Consider the following 16108-nt stretch of genomic DNA (forward strand, 5'->3'; position numbering starts at 1 on the left):
CGAGGCTGGCCAGATGGCCACCCACCCCCAGAGGACTGTAGCCTCCAGGTGGTGTGGAGGCACAGACAGCCTGTGTGTGTTGGGGGTAATGTTGTCCCTCCTATCGGGACAGTCGGGGTGCTCCCTTCCCAAGCTCCTCCCAGCCAGGGCTCCCTGCAGTGCTCCCTATTAGAAGTTCCTCCCCCAGACCACACGAAGCCTTGGAGGGGGAAGGTTCCAAGGAACAGGGCCTGGCCAGGCTTCAATGGCTAAGCTGATGGTCAGCGCACCTCTCTAGCAGGGACTGGCATGGCTGGCTCTGTGTGTGGCTAATGAGGGGGCCACACCTGGCCCCCATCTGGTCTCACCCAGATTGCATCTCCCTCCGCTATTCAAAAAGAGACTCTCCTGAGTGTCTGGTAGATCTGACCCCAGAGACTCCATCTCCATCCCTGAGACTACCTGGTCCTGGCCCCTGGAGTCAGTCAATTTCAAACCAAAACCAGGTTTCAAAGGAGACAAGTGAATCTTGCTTCGCAGAAGCCTCACCCTAAACAGTGCCTCTGTGCCCATGGGCACCCTAGAAGTTAGCACCCTAAACAGTGCCTCTGTGCCCATGGGCACCCTAGAAGTTAGCACCCTAGACAGTGCCTCTGTGCCCATGGGCACCCTAGAAGTTAGCACCCTAGACAGTGCCTCTGTGCCCATGGGCACCCTAGAAGTTAGCGCCTCCTCCTGTCTGTGGCTGCTAGGACCCCGCGCCCACCCACTCCAGGCCACTGTCCAAGAACACGCAGCACAGAAAGAGGAACGGGGATGCCCAGAAGGTGGTTGGGAACCAACAATGCAGGTCCCCGAAGCAGGGGTGTCCAGGGTGCACTCGGGCTGCAGAGGCTGGCCACGCCCTCCTCAAGCCCTTCCCCGACCCCTGCCCTGCGGGAAGGGGGTGAGGTGTCAGGGCGAAGGTGAACGGAGCGTCCACGGGCAGGACAAGCCGAGGCTGGCTTCCCCGTGGGACGTGAGAAGTGAGGGAGGCTGAGGGCTGTCTCCTGAGGTCGAGGTCTGGGGTCCGGGACCCCAGAGAGCTGCCTTTGCGGGGTGTGGCCCCCTGGCGCCCAGCCCCTCCTGGATTGGTCACTAGAGTCGGTTAGGACTTGGACTTTCCGCATGAGACGAGCAGGGAGCGCAAAGGGGCTGCGCCAGCCCCGCGGGGTCTGGGGCGGGACTCGGGAAGGCTGTGGGCGGGGCCGGGACCGGAGAGGGGAGGGGCTAGGGGCGGGGCTGGAAGCAGGAGCTTGGGCTGGGGTGAGGGATCCGGGCAAGTCCAGGGGCCGTGCCGGGGGCGGGGCGCTGGTGGGGTGGGAGATGGGGAGGGGGGAAGGGGCGGGGCCGAGGGCGCACGGGGTGGGGGAGCCGGGGCGGGTCGGGACTGGGGTCCGGGCTGGGGGCGGGCCGGGGGCGTGGCGGCCTTCCAGGCCCTGGGCCCAGGGCACTGTGCTCAATGCGCTGGGGCGAGTGCCTGCAGGGTGGACCCGGCGATCAGGTCTCCGCGGTGCCACTTCGGGCGCGGGCGGGAAGCCGGGACGCTCCGCACCTGCAGCGACTTTGGGCCCCGCGGACCCGGCGCAGGCACCTGTGGCTGCGTCCTATGGCGCACGTGGAGGCGGAGGCTCTGGGGAGCCGCCGGGGTCGCCTGTGAGCCGGGGAGCGGAGGAGGCACCGGCGCGCACGATGTCGTTCCTTGAAGAGGCGAGGGCAGCGGGGCGCGCGGCGGTCCTGGCGCTGGTGCTGCTGCTGCTCCCCGCCGTGCCCGTGGGCGCCAGCGTTCCGCCGCGGCCCCTGCTCCCGCTGCAGCCCAGCATGTGAGTAGCAGGAGCTGGGAGGGCTCTGCGGGTCGTCCAGAGACCCCGGGGCCTCTGGAGGCCCGTGGTGGACCGAGCTCCGAGGCTTTGTCCCTGGGGCTCCAGAACAATGGGCTGTTTGCGTTAACTGGGGAGGAGGTGGCTGAGACACAGGGCTCCAGGGTCGAGTCTGAGGCCCTTCTGTGGCAGGGCCCCTCGCCGTGTCCCCTCCCCTCCTCCCACTCTCCCCTTCTTTTGCTCCGTGATGTGGGTCCTGCAGGCTCAGGCAGATACTGTACTTGGAAGGCGGTGAGGAATCTGGGCCCCTTTCCGGGCAGGGTCTGGCCCCAGAGCCCGGCTGGGAGAAGGCAGAGAGGAAGCCGTCTGTTCCCGCTTCCCTCCAAAGCCTGTCTCCTGGGATCTGGGGGCCTTTGCAGGGGCGAGCCGTGCCCAGATGGGAGAGCTGAATGGAGTTGGTCTGTGTGGTAAACACGTGTGCTTTGGGCTGTTGGAGAAGGAATTTAGTGCCAGAATGTGCAGGAAGAGAGGGTCAGGGAGCCAGCCGAGATGAATTTAATTTTGAAAGATGATTCCCCAACGGGCCGTTTAGCGGTCTCTCTTGAACAGCAAATCAATCCTTGTGTTGGCCTCAAAGGAAAACTGGTGCGGCAGTGGAGGAGGAGGCGGGGGGGGGGGGGGGGGGGAGTCGCTGGCGCCCCGACCCAGCACTCCCTGGCCTTGCTGGCAGGGGCGGGTGGGCGAGGGCCAGGCCCAGGTGAAGGCCTCCTGTCTGACAGCCTCCCCGTCCAGGGGCCGCAGAGGGGCCCTCAGGCTGTTCCTGTCCAGCACTCCCCCGCAGGGCCTGGTGCTCGAGGGCCCACCACAAACCTGGCCGTGCAGGACCGAGCTGCAGCTGCCTGGGGACTGACAGGAGAAGCTGCCACGTCGAACTGGTGGAGGGGAGGGGATCCAAGCTCCCAAGACCCCACCCTGGGTCTGGCTTTACTCCAAGAAGTGGAGGCCTTTTCAAAGCCCTGCTGTCCCTGGGTTGGGGGCCTTGGCATCCGCAGTGTGAACGGCCCTAGTCCTGACTCCACATGACGGCGGGACATTCCTCTTTCTTGTGATTCCAATGCCTTTGTCCCAGGAGAGCTGCAGGCTCAGAAGGGACACCACAGTGGCCTTCACTGCTCAGCCAGCCACCTCCTCCTGGGACCAGCCAGGGGCTTCCAGGGGCATAGGCTCCCCAGAGTCCCAGGGGTGGGCTGCTGCTCGGCGGAGGTGGATGTCCCGCTGTCTCTGCTCGGATGTCCCTGCTCTTGCGAGGGGCCTCTGCCACCAGTGCACTGCGGAAACTGTCGGTGACCTTCCTGGGCCCGCTGCTGGACTCAGACTTGCTGGGGTCTCCAGGAAAGGAGTGGAGGGTCTGCTTCCTGTGTTCTGCCTCTGCACCTGGGCTCAGGAGGCCCTTCGTGACCCTGGGGCAAAGCTGTTTGAAATGGTGGAAATGGGTTGCAGCAGAGTTGGCTCTCTTTGCTCATCCTTTCTCCAAACCTCCCCTCCTCTCCCTTCTCTGTCCTTCACATCCTGCTCTTCTCCTGGGGAGCCTCCCTGGCTGCAGTAAGTGACGGTGGCTGCGCTGGGGGCCTGTGCCCCTGGTTTATCTTCTTGACTGTAGGCATATCCACTGGAGGCCTCTGCTCACAGATCGTCCACCAGCGAGAGTCTGAGTTCTGTGACGGTGGCAGGCGTGCCTTCCACAGGCCTGTTGTCCTGTAAGCACCTGGCATGTGCCTGGACATGCAGCCAGGCCGCAGTGGGCCAAAGTTGGCGGGCTGAGTGAGTGCGGGGACCCTGAGCTGGACCCTGGAGAGGTCCCCACTGGGCTGTGGAGTGCAGGGCCTGTTCTGAGGCTCACTCGGTGGAGCAGAAAGGAGGAGGAAGCTGTGGGCTCTGGTACGGGGGTGGGGCAAGGGCACTGTTGGCTCCCTTACCCCAGAGGAGCAGGCCAGATCCCAGAGAGTGCTCAGTCCCTGCTGATCCTGTCCTCCCCATTACCCTTTCCTCCTGGGAATCTGATGAGCAGGCAGGGCCTGGCACGGGGCAGCGGCACCCCCTCTGGCTGAGTGTTCCTGAACCACTGGCTGCTGAGTTGAAGCCTTACTGCCAACCTCCTGTTAATGCTGGAAGCCAGGGCCTCTAGGAGACGCTGTCGGGGGCAGTGAGGGGGGTGCCCTCCAACTCGCAGATCCAGGTGCTTTGCCCCATCCCTGGAGCGTGCAGAGCTGATCTATCTGCTGATTCAGGTCACTCCAAAGTGAATTTCCACTATGAGGAAGGATGGTTGGCCCCTTTCCTGGGGCCTCATGCAGGAGGTCCCAGGCTGCTGGCTGGGCATCTGGGAACAGGGTCTGGGAGAGGGGGGCCGATTGCCCACCTGCTAAGGCATGGACCCGCAGGGCTTGGACCAGCCATGGTTGGAAGCTCCACATTTTGGAGACCCTGAGAGGCGTTGCTGGGCTGCAGAGAGGAGTGTCTGCTTCGAGGGGCTCAGGTTCTCTCTGATGGAGTCCCCTCTGGGTAGCTGTGCTACAAAAATGGCCCAGTGCTCTGGAATCAGCTAATGATATGATGCCTCCCCTCCAGGGCGGGTCGGGCCCTGAAAGCTCAAGTCCAATCTTGCAAGTAGCTCTTTGGATCCACTGGTGCCATGGGCTCCAAGGGCCCCATTTGTGAGCCTGAGGCCTGCAGGTTGTCAGCAGGCCTGCTCCCCGACCCCAGGGTGTAGAAGACAGCTGTTCTCAGCCTCCCCTTAGGGCCCTGAGTTTCATAGCACGTGACCTGGAGGGGAAGGAGCTCTCACTTCTGTGAGCTGCTGCCTTTGGGGCTTTGAGTGACACTGTTCGTTGTCTCCTTGTCTACAGGAAGGTACCTGAGGGTCCAAGGGGCCCCAGGGCAGGAGCTGGGCTCCCCCAACCCCAGGGCCTTGAGATTCCCCCCATGCTGGCTGCGCAGGGGCCTGGGAAGCATAAGCAGAGGAGAAGCATGGGGGTAAAAACGAGCCTTTAAAAATAACCGTGAGGCCGTTGGCCTGAGTGAGCCCCACCTCCAGGGCTGCTGTACTGAGTGAGCCCCCCCAACTCCCCTCGCCCCCGCCGCCCACACCACAGGGGTTTGTTCAGGGGCTGCATTTAGCCAGGCTGGGGAGCTGAGCCAGGCTGGCTGCCCGGTTTCTGGATCCCCCCCTCCCCAACCTGGTGACACCGTCGCTGGGCCCAGACTGTCGCTGCCTGCCCTGGAGGGACCCTGCAGCATGCCCATCTCTTGCCCGTGGAGCCCCAGCTCTGCCCGGGAGCAGATGGCCCGACAGCTGGGAGCATTCCGCCTCCGACTGTGCCGGATCCACTTTGTAGTTTGGGAATTCCTGTTCCACGCCACCAGATGGGAGGTGGGATCCAGCCGCAAGCAACAGAAAGGCCTGGGACTCTGGTCCTGTCAAAGGTCACCAGGCGCTTTATTGGGTTCTCCTCAGATCCATGTGCAGCAGTGGGAGGTTTCTTTTTGTCCACTCCTCTGCCTGCCCTCCCCCCGCCAACTTGTCCATCTTCCCAGGTGGGAAGGCCGCCGGGGCCGTGGGTGCGGTGCGGGAAGGCTGCCGGGGCCGTGGGTGCGGTGCGGGAAGGCTGCTGTGGCCGTGTGTGCGGTGCTGAAGTCCCCAGAGGAGACAGTCGTTCCCACACTCACCCCCTCCGCCCTTGAAGGCTGGCTTGATTGATGATCAATCAATTTTGTTGGGGGTCACTGCAAGAGCCATCCAGGAGCTGCTTTCAGGGACCACAGCCTGGCTGGGCAGGGCAAGGGCCCTCTGGCCTTGGGGAGAGCCGTGAGGGGGAGGAGTTATTGGGGAGACATAGGGCGCACCAGGCGGGCAGGGGCCTGGAGAGTGACGGGTGTGATGTGCAGGAAGGGCTGCTGGGTGGTCCAGGGTGGGGTTGGCAAGGGGTCTCGGTGAGTCCTTCAGCATTGTCATCTTGCTGGTTAGTGGCAGCTGAGATTGCTGAGGTTTGAGGAGGGCCAGGAGGGACAAGAAGGCCCTTCAGAGGGGAGCACCCAACCCCTCAGTACCCCCAACCCCAGCCGTGTCCCTGAGGTCTCCAAGCCCTGGAGGCCCGAGCTGTCATCACACCTGCTTTCCAGATGCTGAATTGAGGGCTCAGAGATGGTCAGTGACTCCTCAGGCTGCACAGCAGGCCCCAGGCCTGGAGTGTCTGTTGAAAACCCAAGCTCACAGCTCTGCCCTCTCTGTGTCATCTCCATACTGAGATGGTGACAGAGTCCCTTCACAGTGGCTGCCCTCAGCACAGGGGCCATTGCAGAGTCAGGGGCTGGACCCTGTAGCCCAGGAGCTCAGGGATCATCGGCCTATTCCCCCCCCCCCGCTTCCGTTTTTATATGGCAAGAAGTTCAAGGCCACCTGTGCCCAGGGCTCGCCGTGGGTAAGTGTGTTGCAAAGCACAGGGATGGCAAAAGCGTTCAATGCCTGTAGCAGTTCCTATGGCCCACTTTCGAGGTACAAGTGACACTTTTTCCGGAATAAATAGTCCCAGCATCTGCAGTAACATTAGCTCACATCTCCTGAGGGCTCAGGAGCCCTTTTCTGTGAGGGCTCATCTAACCCTCATGACAACCTGGCAAGGTCAGTGCTGTGAGTCTTCATTTTACAGGTGAGGAAACTGAGGCAGACGTTCAGTAACCTGCGCGTCTTAAAGATGGGGCGTGGGGAGCTGAGATTCAAACCCAGGCTGCCTGGTGGTGAGACCTTGCTTCAAACCGCTAGGCCTGGGGTTACAAGCTTGAGTGTGCTCCGGCATCCCCTGGTGGGCTTGGGCAAACACACACAATCCTTCCCTCCCCAAGGAATGCTGGGCCCCACCCCGAGAGTCCTGGATTCAGTGTTCCAGGGTGGGGCCCAGGAATGTGCATTTCTGCAGGTTCCCAGGAGGGGCGGCTGGTCCTGGCCAGGGGACCCCACTTTGAGAACGACTGCATGACGCTTTGCAGCCCTAGAGCCCGACGGTCGGTGGGGTGGGTGCGTTCATCATGAGTTCTGCCCTCCAAGATGCGCTAGTTCTTTAAAACACCTGTCTCTGATCCCAAATTTGACACTGTTACATGAAAGCGTGAATTTTTTAAGTTTCAGGGGGACAGAGTATCTGTTAGTAGGAGGAGGACGGGGGTGGCACTGTCCCGGGAGGGGTTGGGGAGGGATCTTCACGAAAGCGCACAGGAAGCACGGGGGTGCCACCGTGGAACCAAGGTCATCCCTTGGGTGGGGGCCGGGTCCTGGAACCTGGAGAGAGTGGGTGCAGCCCCCGCCCCTGACAGGAGGGCCATACCCCAGTGCCTCTCCCACATCTCTTGCTGGTCCTCCCATTGACTAAACCCACCTGGCAGCCAGAGGGCAAAGTGTGTAAGTATGTGAGTGTGTGTGTGCCTGTGTGTGTATCTGTGAGTGTGTGTGATGGGAGTTTGAGAGTGCATATGTGTGTGCGAGTGTGTGGGTTTGTGAGCTTGCATGCGTGAGGGTACAGAAGCGCGTGAGTGTATGTGTGTGATTGTGTGTGTGTGAGTGTATCATTGTATGAGTGTATGTGTGTGTGATTGTAAATGTGTATGTGAGCGTGTGAGAGTGTGTATGAGAGTATGTGTGATTGTGTGTGAGTGTGAATGTGTATGTGTGTGATTTTGTGTGTGTGTAATTGTGCGTATGTGTGTGTGGGTAAGTGTATGTGTGTATGAGGGTGTGTGATTTTGAGTGTGAATGTGTGATTGTGTGTTTGTGTGTATGTGATTGTGGGTATGGTAGTGAGAGTGTGAACGTGTGTGAGTGTATGAGCATGTTGAGTGTGTAAGCATACATGTGAGTGTGAATGTGTGTGATGTGCTTGTGAATGTGTGTAATTGTGTTTGTGTGATTGAGTGTGTATGTGTGAGTTCATTGTGTGTTAGTGTGTGTTCGAGTCCATGTAAAGTATGTGTGACTGTGTGTGTGGGTGTGTGTGATTGAGTATGAGTAAGGGTGTATGTGACTGTGAGTGTGTGACTGTGTGGGTGTGTGTATGAGTGGTTGTGAATGTGTGTGATTGAGTCTGAGTTTGTGTGTGAGAGTGTGAGTGTGAGAGTGTTTGTGTGTTTGCGGGTGCTGGGAGGATGTGATCCACAGAGGTCAGCCTTGAGTCACAGCAGGGTGGGGCAGTGGCCCTGGGGGCTGTGAGACCATCCCCCATGGGTGCTGTAGTCTGGGGGTCAGGAATGAGGTCAGGACCCAGCCCCAGGGAGGCTGAGGAGGGCTCTCCCTGGAGACATGACCCTCTGTCCCTGATCCAACCTCTGGTCCTGCCCCCTCCCCTGTTCTCACTCTGGGATCCGTGGCCCTTGGGACACAGAGGCCCGACAGTGCTGGGGGAAGGTGGGAGAGACCTGGCCCTTAGTCATCACCATTAGCTGGTGACCTTGAGCAGATCAGGGGGTCACTGCCATTTCCTCCCTGGGAGGGGAGAGATTCGATGATGTAACGTCAGGAAAGGACCTGGTGCTGGGCATGGAGGAGACACTCCTGAACGAGTCACCTCTTCCCTAGCTCCCAGGTAGAAATAGTTGGGGTTTTTGAAAGTCTCGCTCTCCACCCAGGTGAGAGTTGTCTTCCTGGTGCAGGAAGAAGCGATGGCAGAGCCTTTCCACCTGCCCTGGGTTCATGCAGCTGATCCTGCCTAGCTGGAGGGTCCCCATTGCTGTGGAGGCTTCTCGGCTGCAGCTGCCAATCTGTCTGGGAGTTGGTGGGGAACCTGGACCCTGCTCATGGCCAGGAGGAGCTCTGTCCTGCCTCGTGCCCTGGCTTGTGCCCCTGCCCTGCAGTCACCTGAGCTTGGACTCCAGGAATCAACGCTGCCTCGGGTGGGCAAGCCTCAGCCTTGGGATGGGACGTTTGGGAAACTGCGGGAGAGTGTGGGCAGAACCTCTCGGCAGGAGGTCACGGGCAGGACATGTCCAGCAGCAGCCCCAGCCCCTCTCGGACTTGACTGGAGACCAGGAGCTGGACTCTAGTCCCAGCCTTCGTCTGTCCCTTTGTGGGTGGGCAGCTGGAGGCCAGGGTCCCTCCTCCGGGTGCCACAGCAGCCTGGAGGAGCCCCTGCTGTCCTGGCTTGTGAGGCCCTGCCATTTGCCACTCTCAGTTTTTGCCACCACTGTGTTGGGTCTGTGCTTTCTGGATTTGTTCAGCACAAGGGGGTGGGCTGAAGTCAGAGGGGACACAGGGCTTCCCACACAGCACGAGCCCCGGGAAAGAGGAAAAATAAGTCCTCCATTGCGAGAGCCTCCATCTGGGGGCGGCTGGCCTGGGGCCAGGGTGGCTGGACGGGGCGTGCAGTCTGTGGCTGAGCCAGGGTCTGGCCCACTGGGTGGCGGCGGGTTAGGAGCTCCTGGCAAGGCCTGGGCGGAGGGCAGTACCGAGTCTGGACAATATTCCCAGTGGGGTGGGGACCTCTGATGAGGAGGCTGGGGGAACCCATGCCACCTGCTTGCCCCCAGGAGGTGGGAGGGGCTCTGGCGGGATCTGCCAGGCTTGCTGCACCTGAGGCTGGAGGGGAGACACCGGCCCGCACCAGGTGTGCCTAGCCCTGGTTCTGGGGAGCCAGTCCAGAGCTGGGAGAGCAGGACAAGCCTCTTCTTTCCTCTGAGGCCCCCCCAGACATCACCTGATTCAGTGGGACACGTGCGCTGGAGCCTTGTCCTCCTCCCCCGAATTTGCCTCTGTGGAGGGAGCCCTTCTCACCCCTCGGTCAGGGCAGGCCAGGGGCGAGCCCCTGCTCTGGGGGTGCCGGCCCGTGTGGCTGTCTTTGGAGGGTCCCTCCCTCTGACCCTTCCCTCTGCAGGGCCTGAGTCCTTTCTCCACCTGCTCCGAGCCAGGTGGGGTCTGGATGGCTGGCTTAAGGCGCCTGTCCCTGGCGTGCCCCCTCCCCTGGTTTATGCAGCCTCTGGGCTGGAGAGGCCTTGGAGGGACCTGAAGGAGCTTGGCAGGGATGGGGCTGGGGTTTTCACCTCCTCCTCCAAGAGCAAACACTCACCAGTGTGGGTCATAGGACAGAGGGGACACAGGTCTGCCAGGGAGCCACCGACTTCACAGTGGATGGGCCTGGGTTCACCCCAGCTGTGTGCCCCAGCAGCATCAGGCCTGGGGATATCTCTGAAGCGAGGTGGGGAGGGCTGGGGTGGAGAGGACAGAATGGGCCCGCGCTTGGTCCTGGATTCTGGACGAGGTGTGACTGTGCCTTGAGGCCACAGTTCCTGTCTGTTGAGGCAGCGTCGTTGGTGGCTGTGTTGCGAGGTCTTAGAGTACCAGGAGCCACGCTGTGGCCCATGCGTGGGGGATGTGGCGGTCATCTTGCCTTTTCTTCTGAGCTCCTGTGCTCTCAAGCCTGGGTCCCACAGCCGGCCTGGGGCACTGGCATGGGCACTGTGCTGTGGAGGCCTGGACCTCACTCCAGATGAGCTGACACCCAAGGCTGGGGGTGCAGGAGAGGTGGGTGCTGCCGGCTGGGGGTGGCCGAGGTGCTGACTCTCCGTGTCTCTGTTCCAGGCCCCACGTGTGTGCTGAGGAGGAGCTGACCCTGGTGGGCCGCCGCCAGCCGTGCGTGCGGGCCTTCAGCCACACGGTGCCGGTGTGGAAGGCCGGCTGCGGGTGGCAGGCGTGGTGCGTGGGCCATGAGCGGAGGTAAGTGCAGGGGCCCGTGTTGGGGGAGGGGCTCCATTCACACAAAGGGTGGCACTGACCACCCGGGAGCTGGGCAGCCAAGGCTGGGACCCCGTCCTGGTCTCGGGGCCACACGCACCCCCTGCCTGAAGCCCTCATCTGAGCATGAGGCCTCTCCCACCCTCAGGGTGGGGCTGCCACGGGGCTACTCACATGCTGTAGCCCTCTCCTGTTTAGCCAAGCACCTGAGTCTTTTGTGAGGGGTGTGTGGAGGAGGAGGGGCCCAGCCCAGGAGGATGCTGGCCACCCAGGAAAGGGAGAGTGGTCTCAGCCTGCCAGGGGCCCAGTGGGAGGCTGCTGCTTCTTGGCCCTAGGGCCTTGTTCCCAAACACACGTGAAACTTTTTACTGCTCAAGATTTTATTTCAACACCGAACTTGAGTGCCTGTGCACACCTCTTCCCCCTTTTATAGACTCAGGCTCTGCAGAGCTGGCCCTGCCGCAAAGCGGGTTGTGCGGGGAGCTGGCAGCCACCCCATGTCAGGTGGAGGGTTTCCATGTGTCTGGGGGAGGGAAGGCAGGAACGCATTCTCAGATAAGAGCGTGGCTTAGCTTCTCAGCCTGGGATCTGCGGAGGAGCCGAGGTCCTGCTCTATGCTGCTCTCTTGGGTGTGGGGTCCACGCGGGACACTTGCACCTGCTGTACCTGCTCCAGGGGGCTCCGGCAGCTTTCCGGTCAATGTGTGTTTGCTGTGCAATTCAGATGTGTTCAGAGTAGAGGAGAAAAAAAGCCGTTAAGCAATAATGGTGGTTGTCACTCAGGGGCGGTTCTGTCTTCCTACCCCGGGACAGTGGAGATGTGGAGTCAGGTTTGGTGACAGGTGAGCTGGGCAGGCTGAGGGGGCCGGGGATGCTGCTCAGCATCTGCAGCACACAGGATGACCCCCCCAACAGAGGACCCGGCCCAGTACCAGGAGGGCTGAGGTTCAGGGATCCTAAGCCCCCAAAACAAGAGATCTCAGGAGGGCTGAGGTTCTGGGAGCCTGAACAAAAAGAAGAAGAAATCTCCTCTCATTGTTTTCCCCAAAATAGCAGCTTGCAGTCTATCCTGACTGTCAGCCATGCGTGGATGTGGGCCTGCCCTGTGGATGCCATGCGTGCATGGATGCAATCATGCGTGCGTGGATGCAGGTGGATTTACCTGTGGGAATTTGTTTGCGTCAGCCAGGTCTCCCGCCAACAGCTCATGGTGGAAGAGTTCCGTTTCTAGAAGCAGCCAGGAGCCATCTGAGCCCAGGGCTGGAGAGAGTGCTGGTGGCCGGGCTGAGGAAGTCCCCCTGCCATGGGGGCACGATTTCTCCATTGTGGTCTCCAGGCTGGCCTGAAGGCAGGGTGGGAGCAGCGTTGCTGATGTGCCAGGGTCCTCAGCCTCCTGGCAGGGCACTGGGGGCAGCTGTGGACAAAGTCCCCCTGCCTGGCGGGGGGCACTGGCAGGGGATCCCCTCCTGGCATTACCCAATGCAGGGTGTCCGGGTCTCTTCACCAACCCTCCCTCCCGAAAGGTGGCCGTTCTGCCTCAAGGTCCTGGGCTTGTTGTGGGGGAGGGGCCGAGGTCCACCTCCGAGGACCCTGGGCTGTTCTCACCTGACCCCTACTCCTGGGGAACCAGAGGCCTCTTACCACCCAGGTGCTGGGGGGATGGGTGTCCTGTGCGCTCTACTGGAACCAGCCCCAAGTGAGGTGGTGACACGCGGCCCGGGCCCCTGTCCCTTTGAGATGCTCCTGGGGCTGTTCATGGGCACACGGTGCTTCCAAATCTCACGTTTCCAATTTGTGTCCCCTCCCAAGCCGCTGGGGGCTGAATCCAGCTGTGCAGCCTTGGGAGAGTCTCTTCAGATGCCAGGTCCAGACATCACTCCACGCTCCACGCGGCGAGATTTTGGGTGGTGCCTGGAGCACCGGCCTGGGGCCTGCTCTCTTCATTCCTCCCAGGAACCAGCCCTGTTCCCCGCCCTCCGGCTCCTGCCCGTCCTCCTTCAGAGCATTGCTTCTCCTCCTCTGGTATCAGGAGTCCCCGTCCCTAACCCTGAGCCCTTGCCGTTTGCCCTCGAGCCCCCAGTGCTTACGACCAGGTTCCCAACTCACTGTGGAACTGGTGGGGACCCCAGCGTCCCAGCTGGGCTCTGGATGGCATCATGGAGGTGGGCACAGGCCACTCCTCCTGTGCCCACGGGGACGGCTTTGCCACACAGCAGACGCCTGGGTATGTGTGGCTGGGCTCAGCAAGGGCAGGGCGGCTCATTGGCTTGGCCACCATTCAGCCAGGGCACTGAGCATTTGGGGCCCCTGGGTTCTGGGGAGATGCAGGGAAGGCGGCCCGGGCTGCCCTTAGGAGGGCACAGAGGGGCGACAGGGAGGCTGAGGCGGGACCCCAGAGCACCGTGGCACTGAGGGGTGACTCAAGGGTGAGCTGGTACCATGGGAGGCTCCTGGTTTCCTTGCTGGCTCCACCCCTGTCAGCCTGGCGACCTCAGCCTCCTTTTTCTCACCCGTGAGCTGAGCTGACAGTATCTCCTGGGCCTGGGGTCGTGCCTGTCAGAACCTAACCCTTTCTGGGCTGCCTGGCACAGAGTGGGGCACAGAAACGGGGTGCCCACGTGCAGAACAGCCCCAGCAGGGCAGGGTCAGGGGCTGGCCTGGGCTTCCTCAGGCCCTGGAGTGAGGAGCAAGCATGAGTGCCCCTCAGCCTCTACACACCTCCATCTGCCACCTCGCCAGCCGGGCCGAGACTGCCGCCAAGCCCTCCACCGTCACACGGCTGGGTGACTGGTGACTTGGGCTGTGAGGCCACAGCTGGGCTTGGTGGCAGGCACCCTGCCCAGGCCTGGAGGGTGCCACATGTGGCTCTGAATGTCCAGCTTTGCCTGCGGTGTGCCCGTGCCAGGTTGTTGGGGCCTCATTGTCAGGACTGTGTCCCCGAGGGCTTGGCTTCTGGCCTTCTCTTTCTGTAGCAATTATTCTCCACCGGTAATTCTCCAGTTGGTTGGAGCAGGGTGCCGGGTGGCTGAGAGCCGAGGGCGAGAGGCAGCAGCTGCACACCGCACAGCCTGAGGGCACCCTGGCTTGCCTGGTGGAGGATCACCCTCCTGCCCTGGACAGACAAGGAGACACCTCCTCTCCTGAGCTCTGTGGGGGAGGCCAGCAGGCTGGATGAGCCCCAGTAGGGTGGGAACCTGCTGAAGCCTCAGTTTCCCCACCTGGCTCACAGCAGCGGTGAGGATTAGATGAGCCGCCTCCCCGGGCTGGCCCCGCAGTGGCTGTGTTGTGATGGCTATGGTTGGAAGGGCAGGGGACCTCAGCCCCTCGTCTGGCTTCTGGGCTGTGGAGCCTGCTGTCTGCCTCAGGCAGGGCCGCGGAGTGATGGGTGCTCCGGCCCGGCCCGGCCCAGAGTAGGTGAGGCTGTGAGTACAGCTGAGAGGGCGCCCGGGTATTCAGGGGTCTTGCCCTCAGCCCCCTCAGTGGGTACTTCCCTGACAAACCCGGCTGGGGGGCCGTCTGAATAAAGGGACTCCTGCCCTCTGAGGAGCAAGGTCCCTGAGAAGGAAGGGGTGGAGGAAGGGCTCTGATGGTAGAGCTGCCGCTCAGGTCCCTCCTGCCCAGGTCCCTCTTGCCAGACCCACACTCCCTGATCCATGGCCTCCACTGTGAGCTGGTGGCTGCAGAAGGCAGAGGAGTGGGCACCCGGGGCCGGCCGCGTTACCACGACGACCCCCGCCCTGCGTGAACCAGCTCCCCAGCGTTGGAGCCCGTGTGAGCTGGTGCTGGCTGCCGGGGAATGAAGGGCTGGTCTTCACGGGGGCTGCAGGGGCTATTCCCTTTCGGGGGGATGGAGGGGGTGGTCAGTGGCCCAGGGAAGCAGCACGTAGCCCAGCACTGCTGCAGCCTGGGAGAGGGGATAAATATTTACCATGCACAGGCCCACTCTCAGCTCTGCCAAATATTGTTCACCGCGGTGGTCGGTTTCTGTCCGGGCAAGTGGTTTCATGTCCTGCCAAGACGGGGTTTGCAAGGCGCTCCCAGAGCGTCTCTGTGCAGTGCGCGTGTATGAGCACATGCTTCCGGGAAGCGGCCCGCCCGCCGGCCACTGGCCCCGCTTGTTTGTTGTGTCAGGGTCCCCAGGGCCCACCTCCGGCTTCCCATGCAGCAGCCCCGGCAAGATGGGGGTGTTTTGTTACCCAGAGACGGCAGCCCGGCTGCCCTGGCCACTCCCAGAGGCTCAAGGGCCCTTGATCCCAGGCTGTTGGCTGGGCCCCTGGTCACCTCCCCTGCAGACAGCGGCAGAGCTGGGGGAGGGTGGCTGCTGTAGGGTCCTCAGGCTGCAGGGCAGGCCTGGGGCGGGCGCATCTTCTACTCCTTCGATTTCTCTTTCTGTTCTCTCTGTCTTGCCTCTGTCCCTCTCTGCCTCTCTCTCCATCCTCCCACCACGCACATCCACGTGAGCAAACACAAAGGCCTCAGAGCCTTGGGACCCGTGGGCAGGTACCACGCGGTGAGCTGTGCAAGAGTTTCCTGCCACTGCTGCAGTGAGCCCCGACAAACCAGGTGGCTTCAAAACAGCGGGGCTTTATTCTCTCCCAGCTCCAGGGGCCGGAAGTCCAAGATCAAGGTGTGGGCAGGCTGTGCCCCTGCAGGGGCTCTGAGGGGGCGTCTGTCACAGCCCCCAGCTTCTGCTGCCGGCTGTCTGGGAGTGCCTTGCCTTGTGGCCGCCACTTCCGTCTCTGCCTTCCTGTTCACACAGCCATCCCCTGTGCCTGCGTCCAAATTTCCCTCTTCTTATAAGGGCGCCAGTCACTGGATTAGGGCCCCCCACCCGCTGTGAACAACCTCATGTCACTGGATTAGGGCCCCCCGTCCGCTGTGAACGACCTCATGTCACTGGATTAGGGCCCTCCGTCCGCTGTGAACAACCTCATGTCACTGGATTAGGGCCCCCCCGTCCGCTGTGAACGACCTCATGTCACTGGATTAGGGCCCCCCGTCCGCTGTGAATGACCTCATGTCACTGGATTAGGGCCCCCCGTCCGCTGTGAACGACCTCATGTCACTGGATTAGGGCCCCCCGTCCGCTGTGAACGACCTCATGTCACTGGATTGCAGGTGAAGCAAAGACCCTATTTCCAAGAAGTAAGGTCACACCTGGGGGGACCTGAGTTTGTGGGGACATTAGTCACTGCAGAACAAGCAGCGGGAGACGGCGTCAGGGTGCGCAGGTGGCACAGGTGGCCGTCTGTCTTGCTAGTCCTTGCTAGAGTGAGGGTGGAGGCTGTTTGGGCAGTGGAGGGGTGAGGACCCAGGCGTCAGGGTTGCTCCCTGAGGAAGGACAGCAGGGTCGGTGGGCGGGTGCTGGGGCTGATGTGACTCATGCTCTGAAGAAGCAGGAAAGGAGCTTCCTCGAGAGGCAGCGAACCTTCCAGAAGGCAGAGGAGTTGGCACCCGTGTGGCCGAGGCCTCATTCCCCTGATGACCCCAGCCCTGCGTGA

General features: G+C 61.9%; 1 protein-coding gene across 24 annotated transcripts in view; it reads left to right on the forward strand.

Moving 5' to 3' along the window:
- The first annotated feature begins 1456 nt into the window (after nt 1-1456).
- Nucleotides 1457-16108, forward strand: part of LOC129009708 (multiple epidermal growth factor-like domains protein 6) — a 124041-nt gene continuing 109389 nt past the window's right edge. For 20 of the 24 annotated variants that reach the window (XM_063660086.1, XM_063660089.1, XM_063660103.1 and 17 more), the window contains exons 1-2: nt 1564-1841; nt 10456-10590. In XM_063660086.1, the coding sequence (XP_063516156.1) occupies nt 1711-1841; nt 10456-10590 (266 nt within the window). In that variant the 5' untranslated portion in view covers nt 1564-1710. Of the gene's footprint in view, nt 1842-10455; nt 10591-16108 lie in introns of all 24 variants that reach the window. The other 4 variants (XM_063660113.1, XM_063660138.1, XM_063660124.1 and 1 more) reach the window with 2 other exon arrangements.

This window comes from Pongo pygmaeus, chromosome 1 (genome assembly GCF_028885625.2).
Source record: "Pongo pygmaeus isolate AG05252 chromosome 1, NHGRI_mPonPyg2-v2.0_pri, whole genome shotgun sequence".
NCBI classification, from domain to species: Eukaryota; Metazoa; Chordata; class Mammalia; order Primates; family Hominidae; genus Pongo; species Pongo pygmaeus.